The sequence below is a fragment of the Melanaphis sacchari genome, unplaced genomic scaffold, assembly GCF_002803265.2.
Source record: "Melanaphis sacchari strain LSU unplaced genomic scaffold, SCAv2.0 Contig49_pilon_pilon, whole genome shotgun sequence".
NCBI classification, from domain to species: domain Eukaryota; kingdom Metazoa; phylum Arthropoda; class Insecta; order Hemiptera; family Aphididae; genus Melanaphis; species Melanaphis sacchari.
The window spans coordinates 1,365,594-1,387,479 of NW_020271334.1; the positions used below are offsets into that span (position 1 = coordinate 1,365,594).

The 21,886-nt window shown below is 23.8% G+C and overlaps 2 protein-coding genes across 3 annotated transcripts in view; one reads left to right on the forward strand and one right to left on the reverse strand.

The window, feature by feature from the left end:
• LOC112598630 overlaps window positions 1-21,886 on the reverse strand; it is a 70,967-nt gene that overhangs the window by 17,053 nt on the left and 32,028 nt on the right. The gene's annotated exons all lie outside the window — the stretch shown is intronic.
• LOC112598629 lies at window positions 7,792-9,670 on the forward strand. Of its 2 annotated transcripts, none has more exons than XM_025345149.1 (5): window positions 7,792-7,817; window positions 7,917-8,010; window positions 8,093-8,284; window positions 9,213-9,431; window positions 9,540-9,670. In XM_025345149.1, exons 1-5 carry the CDS (start codon window positions 7,807-7,809, stop codon window positions 9,546-9,548), a joined length of 525 nt encoding a protein of 174 aa, XP_025200934.1. In that variant the 5' UTR covers window positions 7,792-7,806; the 3' UTR covers window positions 9,549-9,670. The 2 variants fall into 2 exon arrangements, with proteins under 2 accessions (XP_025200934.1, XP_025200935.1); XM_025345150.1 differs by having other exon boundaries at window positions 9,543-9,670.

The window sequence follows — 21,886 nt, forward strand, 5'->3', positions numbered from 1 at the left end:
TAAATTAATATTTAAATAATTGTAAAACAATAATTAAGTATATCTTATACAATAACTTAGTAATAATACATACAATTCGAGATAGATAATATATCTATACATTTTACATGAACGTTATTGCTTTTATTTTTTATTTTTATAATAATATGTGTTGTGAAAAATTTGTAAATTTTTTTAAAGGTAACAAATTTGAATTGTAGTTATTGCCCATAAATTTTTTTAACTATTTTAATGACTTTGGAAATATCATATTTATATATTGAACAAAAGAAGACAATAATCCATTTACCTACATATTGTAATTAATTTTTATTTGGCATTATACTTAAATCATATATTATAACATTTTTTTTAAAATAAATTACTTTTTAAGATTTTTTGAGCTATCATAAATTATAAATTATAATAGATACAGAACAAAGAAAATATTTTTAAGAAAACGATAAACTGATTTTTACTAGAGCCATTTCTTTGGCAGACATTATACTTAACAGAAAACATAATTGTTTATATTAAAGTGAATTCAGAATAGAATAATTGGACTATAATTAATTAAAGTGATAAATTGGGTTGTAATTTGATAGTCATAGTTCATCAAAATTATTAACTAATTTAGTCTACTTGAAAAACATTCATAAAAAAATTGTGTTTTGCCATATTTTTAAGAAAAACTACTGTTATTATCAGATGGATTATTTCTACGGATTTTATCGTTTTCTTATTATATATTCATTATGTATAGGGCTGGGATTTTGATGCAAAGGCATATTTTTTTCTGGTATTTTGAAACGTTAGTCCGTAAGTATAAAATGTGTTTTGGGTGATACTGATTATTTTAGAGTAATGTAATTTTTTTTTTTGCATTTTCTGATAAAATTAACATTAAATGCATTTTTAGTGCATTTTATTAGTTGTTCACAATTTTTTTTTATAAAATAAACAAAAATTGTTTCAATTAATAAAAGACTTTTGGCAAACTGCAACGGTACGATTAATAAATTATATATAGCACGACAAGTTATCGTCGATAACAAATTTTTTTTAAATTATTATTTTACAATGAATGATTAGGAAAATAGAAGTGTAGTAGAACTAAAAAAGTAACAACGAATAATATAATTAAAAAAAAAAAAAAATACACTGCTGTAGTATTATTTTAAATAATTTTTTTCTTATTTTTAAACTACGATAAATATAATTTAAATACATTTTTATAGTGCATTTTTTGAGTTTTTAAGTCATTTTTGCATTTTTTAATGGTATTTTTAAGATTTTTTTTGGACATTAAGATCCCAGTCCTAATTATGTGTATGATAAAATATTTCTTTAAATCTTATATATTATATGTGTGTGTGTGTGTGTGTGCGTGAGTGAGAGTGTGAAGTACTGATGGTTTAGTCATTAAAGCTAAAATTCACGATCAAAACAAAAAAAAAATTATTCAAATAAAAAATACTAAAGAGTTATGAAAAACTGCTCTATATTTTTAATCACATTATTAAGCACAAAATATTATTTTTAAGATTTCTTTAAACCAACACATTGTTTTTATTTAAAACACATGACAAATGTTTCTATACGTTATTACTTGATTGTCAAATACTACGATTTCTTAACGGAATTTTTGTCTATTTTTTTACAACCAGTCATTTACTTTATTGCGAATCATTTTTATACCTCGAGTGTTTTGATCAAGACTTGGCGATATACAGTAGTCTAATCTCTATGAAACTTTGGTCTTTTATTATTAATAACCTAATAAGTTACTTATTTTACTTTTAGCATTATTATAATAATATATTTATACCATATTATTATACCAATTTATATTATTCAAAATGTATGAACATAATCTTTTTGTATACACCGTAAAACAGTAATCATAAATAATAATACATTCATAGTACCTACCTAAAAATAGATAATATTTTAAAATAAATCAACAATTTTATTGCGTACAGTAAAATTCATAATATAAAAAAAAACATAAAAGTTTAAGTTCTAATGAATAATGTTTTTAAATTAAAATAAAATAATTACTATATCTTTATTTATCGTTTAAGTTAGTGATTTCATCTAAATTATAACTTAAAATATCAATTAAAAATAATCGTCTTGATAAATTTTGATTTTATAATTTCAATAAGTATGAACTACTCAAGAAGAATAATACACTTACATGATTTTTGTGTAAAATTATCTTTTCTTGTAAAACAATTTTAATGGAACAAGATAAGATTTAATTGTATTTTTTTTTTTGGTTTAATCTGAGATATTTATGTGTTTATGATGACGATGCAATTATAATTTTAACATTACTTAAAAATAAAAATATAGTTTCATTTTTTTAAAGTTATGAGTTTGTACACATGATACCCGTGATACTCCCTGTAATCAATTTTATGTTATTTCTATTGTATACTAATTTGTTTAAAAATAATAACTCGACAATAGAAATATAAAAATAGGTATTACAGTGGACGAAGTTAGTTTCGCTTTGGGACCAGTAAAAAGCAAGTCTTATAAATTTCTGACCGAATAAACCTTATAGGCAAACTGAGGGAAAAACGTAATAAAATTTATTTATTTATTTTCCTATTTTCATTTCATATATTTTACTTCTACACACCATATATTAGATATAATTTCATATTTTAATTCTACATTTAACATTTTTTTTTTTTTTTTGTTCGTGTTTTGTTATATTTCATTATTCCGTCAATATTTTACTAATTGGCACTCGTAAAAAATTGATGCGTATTTTGTTCTCTGTGAGTTTTTTTTTTGATAAGAAATGTTTCCACTTTTTTATTACTGGTCGAACTACTCTTTTGTGGCCTTAAAGTTAACATTACCCATTTTTTTTGTTAATTTTTCAGCTTTTTAGTGAAGCTAAGGGTCTGAAACGTGAGCATCTCTATTTCTGACATTCACAAAGTATTCTTTCAACGCACATTCAACATCAATACATTATTATCCTCTTCACGACTTTTCTTTTTCTTACTCGTACATGACGTGCAATAAAATATGAATTGAAATCATTACAACACAAATAATTTTTCAAAACTTATTTATTTCAAAACTTCACTTAAAATGTATTCATTTTCTATTGTTTTTTTTTTCACGAATGATTATTGTAACATAATCAAAGTAGGTAATCAGTTTTATAACCGAATTGTTGTAATCTATTTGGATAGAACCGTTCCAAGCGATTTTAAATTTTAAAAACGACTGAACCTTATATTCGTAAGTCTTATAAGCGTATATCTTTTTGAATAATAGTATGGACTATAGTATTTTAATACTTAAATTAAAAATATAATAATTAATCTATATTTAACTTAAAATTAAACCGAGGTTCAGTAACTAAACGGTCTCCTCTAAACATGTTTCGTGTTACATACTCTTTCTCTTGTCATCTATAATACTATTATTGTTATTGTTAAACAAATTGTAATATATTTTATTAAATATAAAAAAAAAATAATAATAATAACTTGAAATTTAAAATAAAATATTATTCTTATCCTATTTAATTAAATTCTTTATTTGGGAATTATAGTAACATTTAAGTTCTAATCATATATTATGTTTAACAATATAACAGTATGATTGTATACTTTTATATGTATAATATTATGTCTCTATTTCGCATATAAAAAAAATAAAAATATATTCATAATAAAATTAATTTAATTATGCACAGAGTGTATGATTTGTCAGTAGGTACCTTAATATATATTATATATCCATATAATATTATATTTAATGTAATATATTGACATGTCATATAAGTAATTAATTAATTAATGAGTATTTTAGCAATTTTAAAGGTGTGATTGATTTTTAATTAAATAAAAAAAAAAATGATGTTAGAATTATCTGAGAATATTTAATACATATTTAAATTAAAAAAAAAACAAACCCACATCAATTACTGAATATTTATTACAATTTTAAATACTTTTTCAAGTATTAAAGAACCAAAAAAAAAAAAAAAATGGAATTTACTATTATTTTGTCTGTTGTATGTCTTGAAGTCAAGTTAGGCATATTCGATTACTTTGGATTTCAAGATGCAGAAAAATAAAACAACATCTCACAAATAATATTTGTATTTATTAACTTTATTAACTGATAAATATTACCTACTAACTATCTATTAACTATTAATCCGCGTACTTCATTAATTGTACAAAATATATATCAATGTTAAATTTGATTTCCTAATGCTCACATTTAGCGTAACGCATGTGGATAAATAATATATTTGATTTTCTGATTTGGTATATAGTTGATATTTTCAACTTTCAACGTATCAACTTTACATAGGTTTCCTGCCTAGCGTTACATTTTTTTGACCATTTAACAGTAGTATTTTTTTTTTAAATTATTTTTCTTTTCTTTTTTTTTTTCGTTGAACAACCCAAATTTAATTTCCTCTTCATTCTAAACTAAAAACCAACTACTCATAAAGTTTCAATAGTGTGAACCAAAAAAAAAAAAAAACGAAAAAGTTTTATACTGTTATATTATGCCAACTTTACTATTCTCTGAAATACTGATTTCTAATAATAACTAATGGCAACACGGATGAGAAAAAAATATCTTTATGTACGTATTTATTGATTATTTAAATAATTAATTACTTGATTTTTCGTTGACTCGTAAACTCAAAAATAGGCTTAAAACTTATTTAGCAATCTTTTCTTTAATTAAAAAAAAAAAATAAAAAATAATAATAATAAAAAAAAATGAAGATAATCAGATGAGTAATTTTAGAGAAAACGCGTGACAAAGATTTTCATTTTCACATTTATACGATATGTATAGATTTAGCATGAATAACATACACACATAATATATAGCTTTATATTTTATGTACATATAATTTTAATATAATATGAACATACTATATTTAATATTATATAATTTGAATTTTGTACAAATTAATGATATCGTGTTTGATATTAAAATTAATAAACACATTTCGTAATTATTACATCAACCTTCGACTTAACTCGAAATAAATTAAATATATTTTGCATAGGTACTAATGATAATCATATTGTTTGTTTGATTGTTCAAGTAAAAGTAATAATTGAGTTATAAACTAAAACGTGTATAATTTATATTATTGTTTAGACAATATTAAAAATATTTGACAAAAATAAAATTATAATAACGATAAACAATAATAATATCATAGCGCTATAGAGCATACACAGTCTAGGATGGCTAGTCATCCCGGAAAATCCGGGACGTTACCGGTTTAGGAACCCATGTCTTGATGTTCCGGACAAAGTTTCTCGGGACACCGATTTGTACCGGTTTTAGACTATTTCATATAGTACTTCTCAGAACTTGAAATTGTTTCACAATAATTCTTGTACTTGCTCGGTTATCGGTTTTATTTTGAACAAGACCCAAAGTTCGATAAAAAAGTCAACAAGTTATTATAACAATATTTGATAACGTACGTCGCAACGTATGACAACGACAGTAATAATCGTTTTCTAAATTTAGCCAACCTACTGCTTTTGGCTTCAGACTACATTAATTTACAGTCGGAAAAACCATATCAGGATTTTTTAACTTCGAGAACAACGGTTATGACTGATAATATTTATAATAGGTATTTAATAATACAAAGTATAGTTTATTAGTTTGTAAGTCAGTATTCAGTACGCATTCGTTTGCCGACAATACGAGTCGTATGCGAGTATGAAATATCGACCGACGGTTTTGCACGTATTTATTTCATACTTTATAGTTCACAGTGTCGTGATTTTATTTAGTTCATTTTTTTACGTAGTCACTATGCCGCCTAAAAGACTCTGTCATTTTGATGAGAAGTTGCAAAATGATTTCGCATTTATTAAAAAACTTAAACCTACTGACGATTTCAACGTACCATGCCGTCTAACTTGCTATTAACATTTTTATTGTTATACATAATATTCTACAACTTTGGTGACTTGGATTTCATAAATTTGATCTGGCCACGCTAGGCCATATACAATTATAATAGAATAAGTAAATAAAATATTTTTTAAGGTTTTTTTAAAAGTGCCGCCAGATCAACAGGAACCTATTATTTACCTATTATTGGATTTTTTTTCACTTTATGCGGCGAGAGCGTACAGAATGGTAACAGAAACTGTAATGTCCAAAACGAACAAAATGTTCTATACATTATCAGATTATATTAAAACCGAAATACTTGACTTTGGAAACGATATTAATAATTATTTTAATAAACTACAGGTAATTTAAGAGATAGGAAAAATCTATTATAAATAATTAAATTATTACTTAATCAAATATACTTTTTTATGGAAAGGGTTTTAGAGTGAACATTTTAAAACATTTAGAAAAAACTCAAATTTACAATTAATATTCAATACTCAATCAAAAATTAAAAAATAATTGAATATATATATTATAATTGATATGATAAATAATTACTCAATATTAACTTTAAATTATACTGAAAGTACTGTTAAATGAACTCTATTATTTATTACTTATAAGGAACACGAAAATTGTATTAAATGATGTTTATTTAAATTAAATACTAATAATATATAACTATTTATTTTGGAAACCTTTAATAAAATATAGAGCCAATTTAAATTATTAATAAACAATCTAATTGAAATACTCACAATTAATGTTATTAAATATCGATTAAAACACTTAATAGTATCTAATAAACATAGGAATGGGATACATAAAGTTTTCCTTGTAAAATTTACCTTACATATTATAATGTTATACAAATTATAACTTATATTATTGTTTTATCTATTTAGTTATATAAATGTACATAATAATACGTTTTATGCAATGAATAATACTATTTTATGATCGTTCGTAATTTCGTATTACAATAATTTAATTTACCAACTTGGTTACAACTTTGTAGCCAAAATGTATAAGATATTGTTGTATTATTTATCTACTTAAGTTTATCACCGTCAGGCGTTATTTGGTCTTGGAAAAAATTAGTCTTTGTTCCAGTCTTTATCTAAAGCATGTTGTATGTTTTATTCAAAAACATTTTTTTCGGGATAACTCTGAGAATGTAATATTTAGCTTTCGTTCTACCAAAAGATAAAAATGATTGAATATTTGACATTTCTTCGAAACATATACCACGATGCGTTAGTTTTCCTTATAAAAATCCTGATTAAAATTAAAAATCATCTCATAAATCACTTATACCTTTAGTTTAAAAACAAAAGTATAGATTAAATATTAAATATGTTTAGCACGTACCATATAATACCTATTTATAATCCATAATTATTGTATTATAAACAAACAACAACTAAAGAAAATTATCCACCGAAAAATTATTCGCCCTCCAATTAATAGTTTATACTCGTAATATTATGAACCCGATAACCCGAAGACATAACACTGGTGTTGTTATTAAGTTGCAACTTTTGTCAACAATTTTTATTTTGTTCAAAAATACATATGGTATTTTACTACGACATTTTTTCCGCGTTATTAAATTGAACATCTAGAGTAATACTTCTACTGGTAAAATTACATCTCTAAATAGTATGCAAGAGATTAAATTTAAAAATATAAATAGCTACCGTGAGATCTATATGAAAATATTTCTGCACATCTTTTCTCAGAGTCTTAAATATAGTGAGATTGTGTACTGCGTGGGCGGACGTAAACAATTTAATAATATATAAAACGATTGCAGCGGACGTAAGCAATATAATAAAACATAATAACAACAGCGGACGTAAACAATATAAGATTTAGCAACGGCATCAACGGCTTATGGAAGAAAGGTACAAAAGAAAACATTGATTGGGTTTGAATTGATGAATAAAAAAAAGTTTTTGTCAAGGTTGTTTTTATCGTATATAAATAGTAGGTAATATTTTCAGTTGGTTCACTCTGACAATTTACTCGTTCGAATTCACTGTCAAGATGAAGACATCATATTTTTGCGGTCTCTTACTATCGGCATTAATGGTCCAGGAAAGTATTTTTGTACTTCTACTTTTGGTATATTTATGGTACAAATTTGATTTTAATTATATTTTATACATTTATTATACAGATTTCATCTGCGGAGATTAGTGAGTTTGATAAAATAACAACGAGCTTGATGCATTCTTTGGTTGACATTATGGAAATACCATACAGAAAAATTGAAAATATCTTAGATCCATCGGTTGCTGGTAAAAAAAAAGAACCATTTTTAAAAGATATTGTAAACAAATTTAACCAAAAAAAAGAACAAATTGAAAAGGTAATAATATTTTTTAATTTTTTTTATTACTATATAAAATACACCAATATGAAATGAAACACTGCAATTTTCGTTTAATTATACTTATGATTAATGATTTCTCGTGTAGTTTTAAGGGTCTGCTATAAATACATTTTTTTATTGTTTTTATTTGGAAATTGTTAAGGTTATAAATTATTTGGAAAAAAAAATCAATTACTCTAAATTGAAATTTTTTTATCTAAAGTTATATTTATTTTTTGAGTAGTTATAGTTAAATGGAATTAACTGTAAAACAATTAAATTATTTATTATAAATTAAATCGATCATTTTTATGGTATTTTTATTTTTTGGAAACTAATTAAATATTTTGTATAACCATTTACAATTTTAATTTTTACGGTTAAGGAATATCTAAAACCTAGTCAATAAGAAAACGAAGTATAAAGCTTTACTATAGGTAATATTTATAAAACGACCAAGTAAGTTCAAAAGGAATATTTAAATTTTATTTTTATTTAATTAAAACAATAGTTTGCACAGTGCATGGTTTTTTTTTTTCAAAATCTAATTAATTTTAACAAATTTAACATTAAGACCATCAAAAACTTATTCAAATAATTAAATAATTCGTTTTTGCAAGTGTTTGGCATTTTTTTCGTGGTATTATTACTTATAAGATATTTTACTTGTTTAGTTACCTAAATAATACATAAAATGTTAAAAAAAAAAAAAAAAAAATAGGAAAGGTATAAAATTATAATATGTCTTATTGGATTTTGCCTTGTTTTTACTTGTTATAATTTTTTCATACTCAAATTTAAAAATAATAGTTATTGACTGTAAACCAATATAATGCAAGATAATTATAGCAGATATACAAATGTTTGTACACATAACAAAACACATCAATAAATATATTAAATAATATTTTAATTTTATTTTAAGAACTACTTGGAATCACGAACCTCGGAAGAAAGAGAATTTATAAAGAAGAAATTAGTCGATTATTCCAATGCTTCACAAAAACTAGTTAATGCGATTTGGGATGCTAGTAATACGGCCAAAATGACGATAAATGGATTTTTTAACACTCTACCGAAAAATGTCCAGAACAAAGTACTTGATTTGGGAAAAGACTTGAATAATATTTTACATAAAATAAAGGTAAAATTTAAAATTAAAAAAAAAACAAAGATCGTCAGAATTTAAATAGACATTTAATAATATACGAATTGGTTGGTACTTGAAAATTAATACATACAATTTTTGTAACAGGCATAATCCAAAAATGAATTTCCTGCTGAAGAAAATAAACAGCTCTACGCGATCAAAAGTATTTATAAAGACCAACGAATTTTTTCGTCAATATTATTGAATCATTTTAAATTACCTATGACTAATGATAATTGATTCATATTTCTATTATTATTTTACTTATTTATTTATTTACCTATGAGTATTTTCATATAATCTTGTTCATCATTTTTAATGGACTCATAACATTAAAACAATCACACTATTATACTGTAATGTGTATGTATTTTATTAATATATAATTATAATTTTATAAATTATAACTTAGATACACACATTAATGTCTATAATATTTTTTTTTTTAAGAAATAATAACATATTATATTATTTTCACAAATATAGTTGTATTGATTTGTCCTTGAAAAATTATTTTCGATTTACGTAAGAAAATATTTTACTTTTATTCTTATTATTCAAATTTATTTAAGTAGAATTTAATATATTTTTTCTAATCGTACTAAATCTTAGACGATAATACAATAATATTATAACTATGAAGTAGAGCTGTGATTAAAACTGAAAACTGTGAAATATACTTTGGATTTTTTTTTATGAAAGCTTTAACTAGCAAATCAAATACAAGAACAGAGGTCTTCAAATCACCTTGTCATCATTTGTGGCCCGTGAACAGATTTTTTTTAAATTAGAACGGCTATAAGCCATCATTTAAGCTTTATGAGTTTATGACATCATTATCGAAAAACTTGAGAAATGTGCGATAAGATAAACTGTATAAATGTTAGTTGTTGCCTAATATTTCGGTATGATGATACAATATTGAAAGAAAAGTACAATAACATTAAACTTTCAAATTTATTCAAAATATATTGACATGGAGACATATCCTATAATCTTCGAAGTAACGCGTTAAAAATAATGTCTTTTTTTGGTAGTACTTACACTCGTGAGAATATTTTTACACGAATGAAAATTATCAAATCTAGAACTAGAGCTCGGTTAACTGGCATTTACTTTTAATCATAAAAATTATACTAATAAAACTTAATTTTTGTATAAAATGCGTGCTCTTGTAATTAGAGATTGTTTTCAAAAACCTAACAAATAACATTATCATATTTTTAAAGCTTTAATTTTATTAAAATTTTTTAAATTTATTAAATAGTTTATTCAGAATTAGTTGGACAATTTTTATATCACACAAAAATTTTTAGTTTGATATTTCTATGATATGTAAATACTAAACTTCAATTAGTGACTAAAATAGTGAAATTGTTTTCCATTCAATTCAAAATATAGTTACTAACAAATTTAAATAATTGCATATATTTTAAATTAAACAACAGTAATACCTAGCATATTTTATACTAAGATTTTGTCTGACGTATATTATTTTTTGAGCTACATCGAATATTGTGTCTCAAATATGAATGTGTGTGTTATAGTTGTGACTTGCAACTTTTAAACTGAATTTTGATAATTTACATGGTAATGTTTAAGTCATAATTGCCACGTGTAAATACGTACTATTTAATTGCCTTAACATATAGCCATATGAAGCTATCCATAAAAACTATGTTTGTAAATTTATTGCAATGATCTAAACTCTAAATTCTAAATAACTTATATGAGTATGGTCCACAGAAATATATGCTGTGCAATAATTTATATATATGTACCTATGTTAAAAACGACAATAATAATAAACAAACAAACTAATTGTGAATTTTATTAAGTACGCAAATTATTGATAATTTAATTGTTTAGCATAATTCTGAAAGTCCTTACTAAACACTGTATATTTTTTATTTCTACATCTGTAATTTTTTTTTTTTTTAATAAGTTTAAGTGATGGTAAAGGTATTTAACAATACTTTTATGTATAAATAGAAAATAATAATAAGAAAAAATATATTTATATATGTAGCTATATCAAAGCAGCAGGCTATGTGAATAAGCTATAACCAGTTTTTGGACCTCAGGAAACTCTATATTAGGGGTCACCAATTAATTTATTTCAAGGGCCACATTAGGAATCTTAAAATTTTTCACAGGTCATCAAAATACTAAGTAAATATATAATTTTTAAATATAATAGGTATATTATTTTAAAATTGGATGTAATAAGAACATTACTTTTTTTTATATATTATTTACTATTGTTCATAAACATTAAGAACATAATTAATAATACAAATATAAAAAAAAAAAAAAAAAATTAAAAATTAAAATAAATTATAAATACAATAAAAATAATTCACATCATTTTTTACTGTTATTTAAACGAGAATTTAATTTTTGTTTAATTTAAAACATTTTAATTATTAAAGAAAATTGTTTTGAAAAAATAATTTATAGTGTGTATACATATAGAACATATAATTTAAAACTTTTTTTTCATTTAATAAAAATATATTAAAATTAAAATCTTGTTTATTTTTTTTTCTTAAAGAATTTTAGAAAGGAAATAATATAATATACTATTAGGTGACCCGGAAATAATTCGTTGTTGTTATTTGAAAGTTTGATATAAATTATTAATGTATTTATTTTAAAATAAATATTTAAATATAAATTATTATAATTATTATTATTATTATTATTATTATGGGTGCGTTGCTGCGTCATCATGAAATTTAATTTAAACGAAACTCTTGAATAATTTCGCTGTTTCTTTATGCGTAATATTAAAAACCAGTTCAAAAATTTCTATTAAAATTTATAAACGGTAATAACACGAAAATAACATACGTTTTTCGTTTGCAACATTGCTACACACAAATTAATGTATCAAAGATCGCATCTTGAGATTTGCTCAAAATCGTTTTCCACACGCAATGATTATTAATCACCGTCATCAATACATTATTTGTCCAGCACCAGCCATCAGGTGAGCCGAGTAAGTAGAGCTGAATAAGTGAACCGACTAAGTAAATTACCTAAGTAATCTATAATCACTACCAGGTTCTGCCTATAGTAAATTGCATTTTATTACAATTCGCATTACATATAATAATATAGGTTGTGATCTTTAACGATAAAAACAGAAGAAGCTCAAAGGAAAGAGTTAAAACACGTCAGATATTAAGATATTTTATAATCGGATATTCTAATGTCTTCGTGAAGTATATTATCCAAAACAAATGGATAAATCGTTAAAATAACTTACCTATATCCTTATCCTTATCTGCAGCAGGCACAGGTACAAAGTATAAAATGCGCACAGTAGCGCACTACTGAAATACATTCCTGTATACTACCTACCACTATAGGGAACAAATAGAATGACTAGGATGACTCTTCCAAGGTGGTAAGGTATTCGATTTTTTTATTTTTTTGTATGAGCGACTTATGAACAATTTTGTAGAAACAATTTTCTTGAACGTGTTTAAGCCTTTTGTATTTAAATTAAACATTTTTATACATTTCCAACTACAAATAATTTTTAAAATTTAATAAATATGTTAAATCAACCTAGGTACTGTAATACTAAAAGTAAAATAAACGAATTTAATAGCTATATCAAAAAACATAACATGACGTATTAATATACTTAGTGATATAGGTTGACAAGCCGTCTCTGTCTAGAATTGTTTTTAGTACACAATAATAACGCTTAGTTCAAATTTAACATGTACATTGAAGTAACCAACTTTTTATTACTTACTATACAACAACAATATTTTTTTTCACGATATATTATACTTACTAATAATGTAAATATTGTTATAAATTATTTTAATTTATTATTATATCGTGAACAAATATTTCTATTTTATTAATTTTCAACACAAAAAAAAAAAAACTGTTCGCTTATTTTCCCCAGTTGTTGGGAGAAATCCGTTATTTATTTCATTTATTGTTGTTGATACGAAAAATTCTTTAAATTTTTAGAAAAAAGTACAAATTTACAATTTTAAGATTTTAGTATAGGTACCTAGATTTAGAAAAAATAGGTAGTCATTATGTTAAAATCTTCAATGTACTATTTTCACCGGAGACTTAATGAAAAGTAAGAATAAAACTTTTCATGTATTACTCACTATGAATCGTTTGTGAAATATCACTTATGAGATTACAATTTCGATCAAAATTACACAGAAGATATCGTACACAATAGTAGGGTATAGTGTCGTATATGACATTTTGAGACATAGAGGATTTTTTCATGTTGATAAGAATTATATTTTTGATGAAATTAATAAAATTTGATACTAAGTTAAATTTATAAAGAAATAATTAGGAATTTGTTATTCGAAAACGCTTATTACTTTTATTTTTAGGTATTTTAAACTTTTATACTGTAATAAATCAATATTTTGTTTTAAATAAATAAAAAAAAAAAACGATATTAGGTACCAATAGTTATAACTTATCACTTTATTATATCACAATATTGAAATGTTGATAGTTAAATACCTTAAATAAATATTTCTGTTCCATTTAATAATAATGTTTTCATTGTAATTTGTTTCTGAAATGAAAATGACAAAATAGTCTCTGACCTCGGTTGATTTAATTAATTTTATTTTTATTAAATTATTTGAAATATCTACATCTCATATTATATTAATCGCTCCATTTACAAAAACAATTACAGCAGCCAAACGTATGTTACATATTAGTATACAAATTACAGATATTATTATTGTAATAAAATACTGTTGATAAATAATAAATAGTATGATAATTTTAATGTTTTTGGAAAAAATCAAATCAACTTACTGTAATACTAAAAGTAAAATTAATTTACTTTAATAGCTATATCAAAAAATATTAAAGATTGTATCTATTTAGAATCGTTTTTCGCATAGTTCATCGTGATATCATATCATTTAATCCAAATTTAACACACTCAACACTTGATATAGTTATTTGTCTGCCTTATTTTTTTTTATCATCATAAAAATATAAAAATATTGTATTTTTTTTCTTAAAGAATTAGATGGTAACTAAATCTAATTGTCTAACAAAAATCATCCTAGCGATTTATATCTGAGAATTTGCACTACTTCAAAAAGGGATGACAGACAAAACAAATAACACATGATAAAATCGATACATTTATAAGTCCACTCATAATCTAAAATCTTGGCTTCATTTTATGTGCTTAAAAATGTAGGTTGTTTTTTTTTAATAGAATATTATTGTGTTTGAATAATATTATATAATGGTTTTATTCAAAAAAAAAAACATTTGGCAAGAATTAAAAATAAGAATTGCGTTAAATGTTAGAATTAAATATCATACCAAATATATTCCAAAAATAAAACTTTAATACATTTTTAATTAATAAATTTCGTCATTCTTTAGTAAAAATCATTATGAATATAAATTAATTTGACTTATTAATAATAGAACATTTTGGACATTTTATTTTTTTTATGATAACAAATTGTGAATACATATAGTTTATTAAACGAATGACATACAAATAACCTAATAGTTCATGATAAAAAAAAATAAATATCTTTGAAAATCTTAACTGAATATGTAATTTGATTTATTTGTGCAGAATTTAGGTAGTTTAAAGGCGTTTAAACTATAACAGATTGTTACAAAAAAATAGATTTTCAATAAATTTATATAAAGACTGTAATTAAAAAAATTATGTAAAAATTAAACATACTTTATACTTAATGTTTAATCCAACTTTCTGAGACATAAATAATAATCATAGCCAAACTGCAGAAATACCTATGCCAATAATATTTTTTAAATAAAGGAAAATTATCATATTATTAACATTAAAATTGTAAATTTAAAAAATATATAATTATAGTAACCAAATATAACTGTTGCATTCTTATATCAGGCCATTGCATGAAATTCAAATATTTTTATATAAACATATTAACAATAAGTAAATAAAAAGCAATTTGTAAATTATACAAACAATATTATTTCATTATTAAAGTTTATTTCCAGTGAACGATAAAAAAAACTAATAATAATTTTACTTTGTACTTTATAATAATTATTTATTATTTATAAATTATAAAGTAAACATCGTAGTTAAATAACAATATTAATAAAAATCACTATATGAGATTTACAATTTTTTTTTTTATATTTTGCATAAAAAATAACATGGAAGTCGAAGGGAATAATAATGTTAATATAAATACTTTATTTTATTACATAAACTAATAATCATTCAATCATTAAAACTTTATTTTTTACAAATATGAGATTTTTATATTTGTTAGGTCTCTTGCTATCAACATTAGTAATTCTGGAAAGTATTTTTAAATGTTAATTTTACACGACACAACAAATATTATTTTAAAATTTTAAATCATTAATAATAATTTGTATGTTTTATTCTATAAACTTAGATCTCTTCTGAACCTACTGAGCTGGATAAAATAACAAATTGCTGGATTCTTTGGTTCACCTTGCGCAAGTGCCATTCTTAAAGTTAGAAAAGGAAGGACTTATAACATCATTAAGGGATCAAATTAAAATGTTTTCATATAAATTTTCATCAAAAGCTGCCAAGATAGCGAGAGAACTCAATAAGGTAATTTATAATATTTTAATATGACTATATTAATTGATTAATTAGCTACCATTATTATTATTATTATTTTTTTTTTTTTGGATATGAACTTTAAAATTATTTTTAAATAAACTCAAATGATTTATAGAAATAATATTGTTTAATTTTAAATTTTAAATCACAAATTTAATTCATAGTACTTACTCATATTGATTACACTAAAATTACATATATTCTTAATATCTATTCAATCAATTATAATCGATTTTTTTTAATTTCGCGAAATTATAATATATTACACATTTTTTGATAAATAAATTATACCACACAGGCTATGATTAAGAAAATTATATTTCATATCAAGATAGGCGAATATGTATTTTGAAAGCAGCTAATCATTTATTCTTACGATTAATTACTCCAATGTTAAATGGACAAATATCTTACTGAAATTTAATTTTACTTAACGTCGTTAAAGGCTTATGGTAATGATTCTTCACTGACGCCAGAAATGAAAGAAATTAAGAATAAAATATTAGAAAAATTGTCGTACTTGACAATATCATTTGAAATGCGAAATCAAACAAAAGATATTATTGTTGCAGTCTTAATAAACAAATTTTTCAATACATTGCCAGAGAATATGTAGATCAAATTGTTAATGTATAGGACAAGATATTGATAATTCGTTAAGAAAATGACGAGTTTTAAAAAATAAACATATTATATTTAGCTTAAATAATTCATGAAATTAAAATATTTCTCATCCAATAGGTTAAATATGATAATGAAAACTCGTCGAAAAAAGAAAGACAATGAAAAGTTTAAGCTTGGAAGTAATGTCACACAACGTTTTGTATTATATTTATGATATTACGTTAACAATTTAAAAAAAAAAATGCTTTTAACGGTATTAACTAAAAACAAAACTGATGTGATATGCTACCTGGCTTGTACTATATAATTAATTATACTGCGAAAGTTTTGAAAGTTTGAACAAAAATCATTTATAAAATAAACTTAATGGGTAAAAAATATAAAAAATTAATCGAAAAAAATACAACAAGACGTGTTTAATTGTTTTTAAATGCTCACAACGGATAAAAATAATATTCATTCTATTACTTCACATAATACGTTAATCAGAATATTAATTAATTTGACATGCTATGTATTCTTCACTGAAGCGTATACATATTTTCAATTAACTGGTAATGTATCCAAATAAAACAAGCTATAGGTCACTATAGGTGCTTAGTATTGCACTTAATTGCATCTCGTCGTTTGATTTATTTACATTATTTCGTCAACTGCTTAAACAGATAAATATTATATAAGTTTATCTAAATTCTATACACTTTTGTTTTTATAATTAAACAATCGGTGTTCATTTTAAATTATATATATTTTGGTAATTGTTGCCTTACTGACTACTGCAATGTAGCTACATCATTATACACTTAATTTTTCCAAAGGTAGCCATAAGCAGCTTTAATAATTAACTTTCGATAATTATTTACTTATAACGAAATCCAACTAGTGTAACGATTGTGTAAATGTGTGAGCTTTTACCGTCAAGAGTAAAATGTTTTTCATTATTTTAAATTCTAATTTAATATTTTAAACCAAAAAAATTTTTTAATAATAACGATTTATCCAATAGTATTTAATAGGTGTAAGTTAAATATTTCATATAATTTTACTTGGTTCCTTAAATTACAAAGATGTTATAAAGAATAGGAGATAAGATGCCGTCTTGAAGCACGGCAGCATTTATAGCAGCTATATCAAAAATATCGGATCTGTAGCGAACTTAAAAATGTCGATCTATTAATTAGTAGGATTTGATGAGTAAGTAGTAAGTGGGCGGAAGGAATTTCTTAAGTTTTTATAAAAGGTCATCGTGCCATGTTGAAGGCTCGTGAAGTGTCTAGAAACGCACAATAGCAATAAAGTTTTTTTTTTTTTTCCAGAGAATACGAAATGGCATCTACAACTCTGTGTACTTGGTGTATGGTAGAGTGAGATGCACGAAAGCCGAATTGGGTATATTTGGAAGAATATTTTTTTCAGTAATGATGGGTTGATGGGTACAATACATTTCAGAATTAATCGTTCAAGTATTTCAGCGAAAAAAGGCAAAGGGCAACTGATTTGTCGACGAGATGAAGGACAGTCTGGTGGTTTAATGTACTCAGGTTTAGCAGATGTAGTAAGCTCGTGGTGTCTGCGTTATTGAAATAATATGTCACATAGTATCTACGCGTGTATGCGCTGTGTACTTATATATTATGTAGTTGAATTCAACGCTTTAAATTAAACAAGTAAAAAATAAATTCATTTATATTTATTTATAAACCTATTTGGAATATTTTATTCAGTTCTTTTTTTTTTTTTTTTGTTTGTTTATTTATTTAATCATTTAAGTCGTAACTACGTATTAATTAAGTATCAGAACAAAACGCGTGCTGTAAAAATAGTAAACACAAAAGAATTTGTGTTCTTAATATATTTATTTTATTTCCAAATAGGTAAATATTTATAGTATAATATGTATTTTAAATATTATATACTATACATATAAAAAATAATTAAAAGAGCTTTATAGTCGATCGATCAGAATTAACATAAACGTATTTACAGACGTGTCTTATGTAATCGTACGTTAGGTAATATTTAAGTTAAAACTGTTTATTAAAATATATTTTTAAATTTAAAAATATTTTTAGATTTTGTTCAATCACTGAACTCAGTATTATAAAACGAGAAATAAGAATAATATGATTGGTTTAAAATTATTAAGTTTACCTGATGAAGCTAAAAAATAATTTTAATTTACCGAATTTAAATTGAATACATTTTATAACGTACTCTAAAAAAGTACAATATTTGTACTTGATGTATTAATTATTAATACTATTCAATATAACAATTATGGAAAAAAAAATAATGATTTTTAAACACTTAACAATCTATGTCAGCTAAATTAGTTTTATTTAAAAATATTGTTAATTACGTCAAAAAACATAATATTATTTAAATCCATCCTCATTTTATTAGTTGTAAATTATATAATATTATATTATATCAATATATCATATAAAAATATTATAAAATGTATTGATATTCACAATCCACTTATCTGTATAGTTATAATATATTATTATTATAATGGTATTGAGTTATTAGATAAATTAATATGGATTTTTATACAACGTCTTACGTAGTCTTATAGAAACATGTATTTTGCTTTATGTTTGTTCAACCTATTTGTAGATAGTAATTAGTAAATTATTATTTAAAACATACGTATACTATAGTAGCGATTTCCAAATTTTTTTGGTTCACGCATCTCCAAAAATAAAAATCTTAATCGCGCGCCTTCCTTGAATAAATGAAACAAAAATTGTTAGTAGCGCATTGTACTATATTAGTACTTTGAGTGAAAATGTACAATATCAATATTTATATCGCACCTACCCTGTTAAGTGCTTGCGCCTCCCGAGGGAACCGTGCCCCATAGCTTGGAAACCGCTGTACTATATAATAGTATTATTTATAATAATCTGTTATGCAAGTTCAAAACATATTAGAAAAAATAATTCATTTATTCCTCATTGTTTTACAGGTGTATTATAAATATTAATAATATATCGTACCTATAATATGAATACAATTTAAAACGCAGTAAGTATAGTAATCCATCGCGCATCACGTAATACAATTATAATAAACAACAGTGTTTTATAAGAATGAAATGTCTAATTAATGTGTATGCTATATTCCAGTTATCTCTATTAAACGAAAGCTGGTCTGCATAAGATTTCCAAAGTTCGAGAATACGTAAACTTGGTGAACTTTACGTGCTCCTTTTTGCCACAGCAGCGGTAATTAAAACTTATTTTCATAATAAAGATTCTATTAAATGATAGCGGGAGGCGGACGGAATATCTGCTGAACTCTTTTCCGACAAAAGGTCTTTTGTCGATCTTTAGAACGGGACAGACTCGATTACAAAACCAAAAATCCCTTGAACAGCGCGATGCCAAGTGAAATGCGTCGTTCCTTCGGCAGAACCCCCTAGAGGTTCGTGTACACCACAGGACCGCATCAAAGCAACGTGGACATGGAAATTAATTTTCAAAATCCAAAAAGTTTCCAGAGACCGAGATTCATTAGTGTGATTTTAATTGACGAGAGACGAAAAAGCGAGAACTCGCAACGACGCGGCTATGAGAACTCTCCGAGATAAAAAAAAAAAAAAAAGTAAAAAATAAAAAATGAACGTGGAAATATATAACCACATCAATCGAGAGAGTCAGCTTATATTATATACTATTATGTTTGCTGACTGTTATGTATATTATTATAAACCTACTTAAATGGTTGAATTCAAAAATAGACACATACACACAAATAAATATTTATATGTACACGTTATTACCATAAATCGATAGGACCGCTCAGTCGTACACAATAAGCTCGACAACTGCCGTCTGTCTGAATGTCTTTAAAGATATTCGTTCAACACTTGAAATGCTCTCTTCGTCGTCGTATATAATATACGACAAATTCGATGGTGCGAAAGAAAACCCTCTTTTGCCATTTATACTGTATATTCATTGAAAATCTTGAATTCGAAATAAATCAACATATTATATTATGGTATCAAATAAATAGATTATCCTTTCTATACATTATAATATGTATATTATCCCAATGTCACTGTTTCGTATTACCAATATTCGATACATTTTATTTTTACGTTGATAGCAACTATGCAGTATGATAAAACAAAATTATTTTCAAAAATGTTTGGGGGGGGGGAGGGCTATGCTTTTTTTGGCGTACTGAACGTCTCAAAAATTTTTTTTTCATACTTCATAGTTCTAAAAGTCATCATTCAAGTTATCATTATGCGAACTATATAGCAAAAAAGTTATTATTTGATAATATTGTTGTCCGTATTATGGTCTAAATTGAATAAATATACGCAACAAGTCGTTTTACGATGACCCGAGGAACGGTTGGGGGAATCCAACCAAATAGACCCCCCCGTTGCGACACTAGCTAGCAACTCTAATGGAACATTAATTTTGTAATACTGTTACGATTGTTACGACTGAAATTATGGATTTTAATAACGTGAAAATTCTATGAAACTTACTGAATAGAAAACATTGTATCCGATGTACTAATAAATGAAAAACATGTTATTAGCCAACTCATTTATAAATTTATAACGGCTTTTAGTTAAAATGTATATGTACATTAGTTTGTTCTTTCAATCATTTATAACAGTTCCTCTGTATGAGATTTTAAATAAATAATTTCAAACCGGTATAAATAATTGAGACGCTGTTATTTGCAAAAGTGTAATATCAGTTTTAATCTTATATAACCGCTATTCCCAAAGTTATTTTACGAATAAAACTTTATTTTAAATAAATTGTAATTATTTTAATAGCATAACATATTCTTAACATTACATACTGTTATTAAATACATTTACATTTAATAACCAAGTTATTATTATTATTTGCATAATATTCAAACCCTCGAAAGTTATATAACTTAATGTATAATCTTAATGCTTATAAACAAATATAATATGCAAATTGTTTATTATTAATATTTTATTTTATGAATAATATTTATAATTTGACAGGAACATTTCTTTTATTTAGTTTTAAATTTTCCATTGGGAAACGAAAAATACAACGTCGTAATATTTAAACAATACTATAGATACATAAATAAATGAATTATAAAAACAAAAATGTATAAAAATAAGTATTAATAGAATTATTTTAATTGTATTGATTAAAAGTTGAATAATATTATA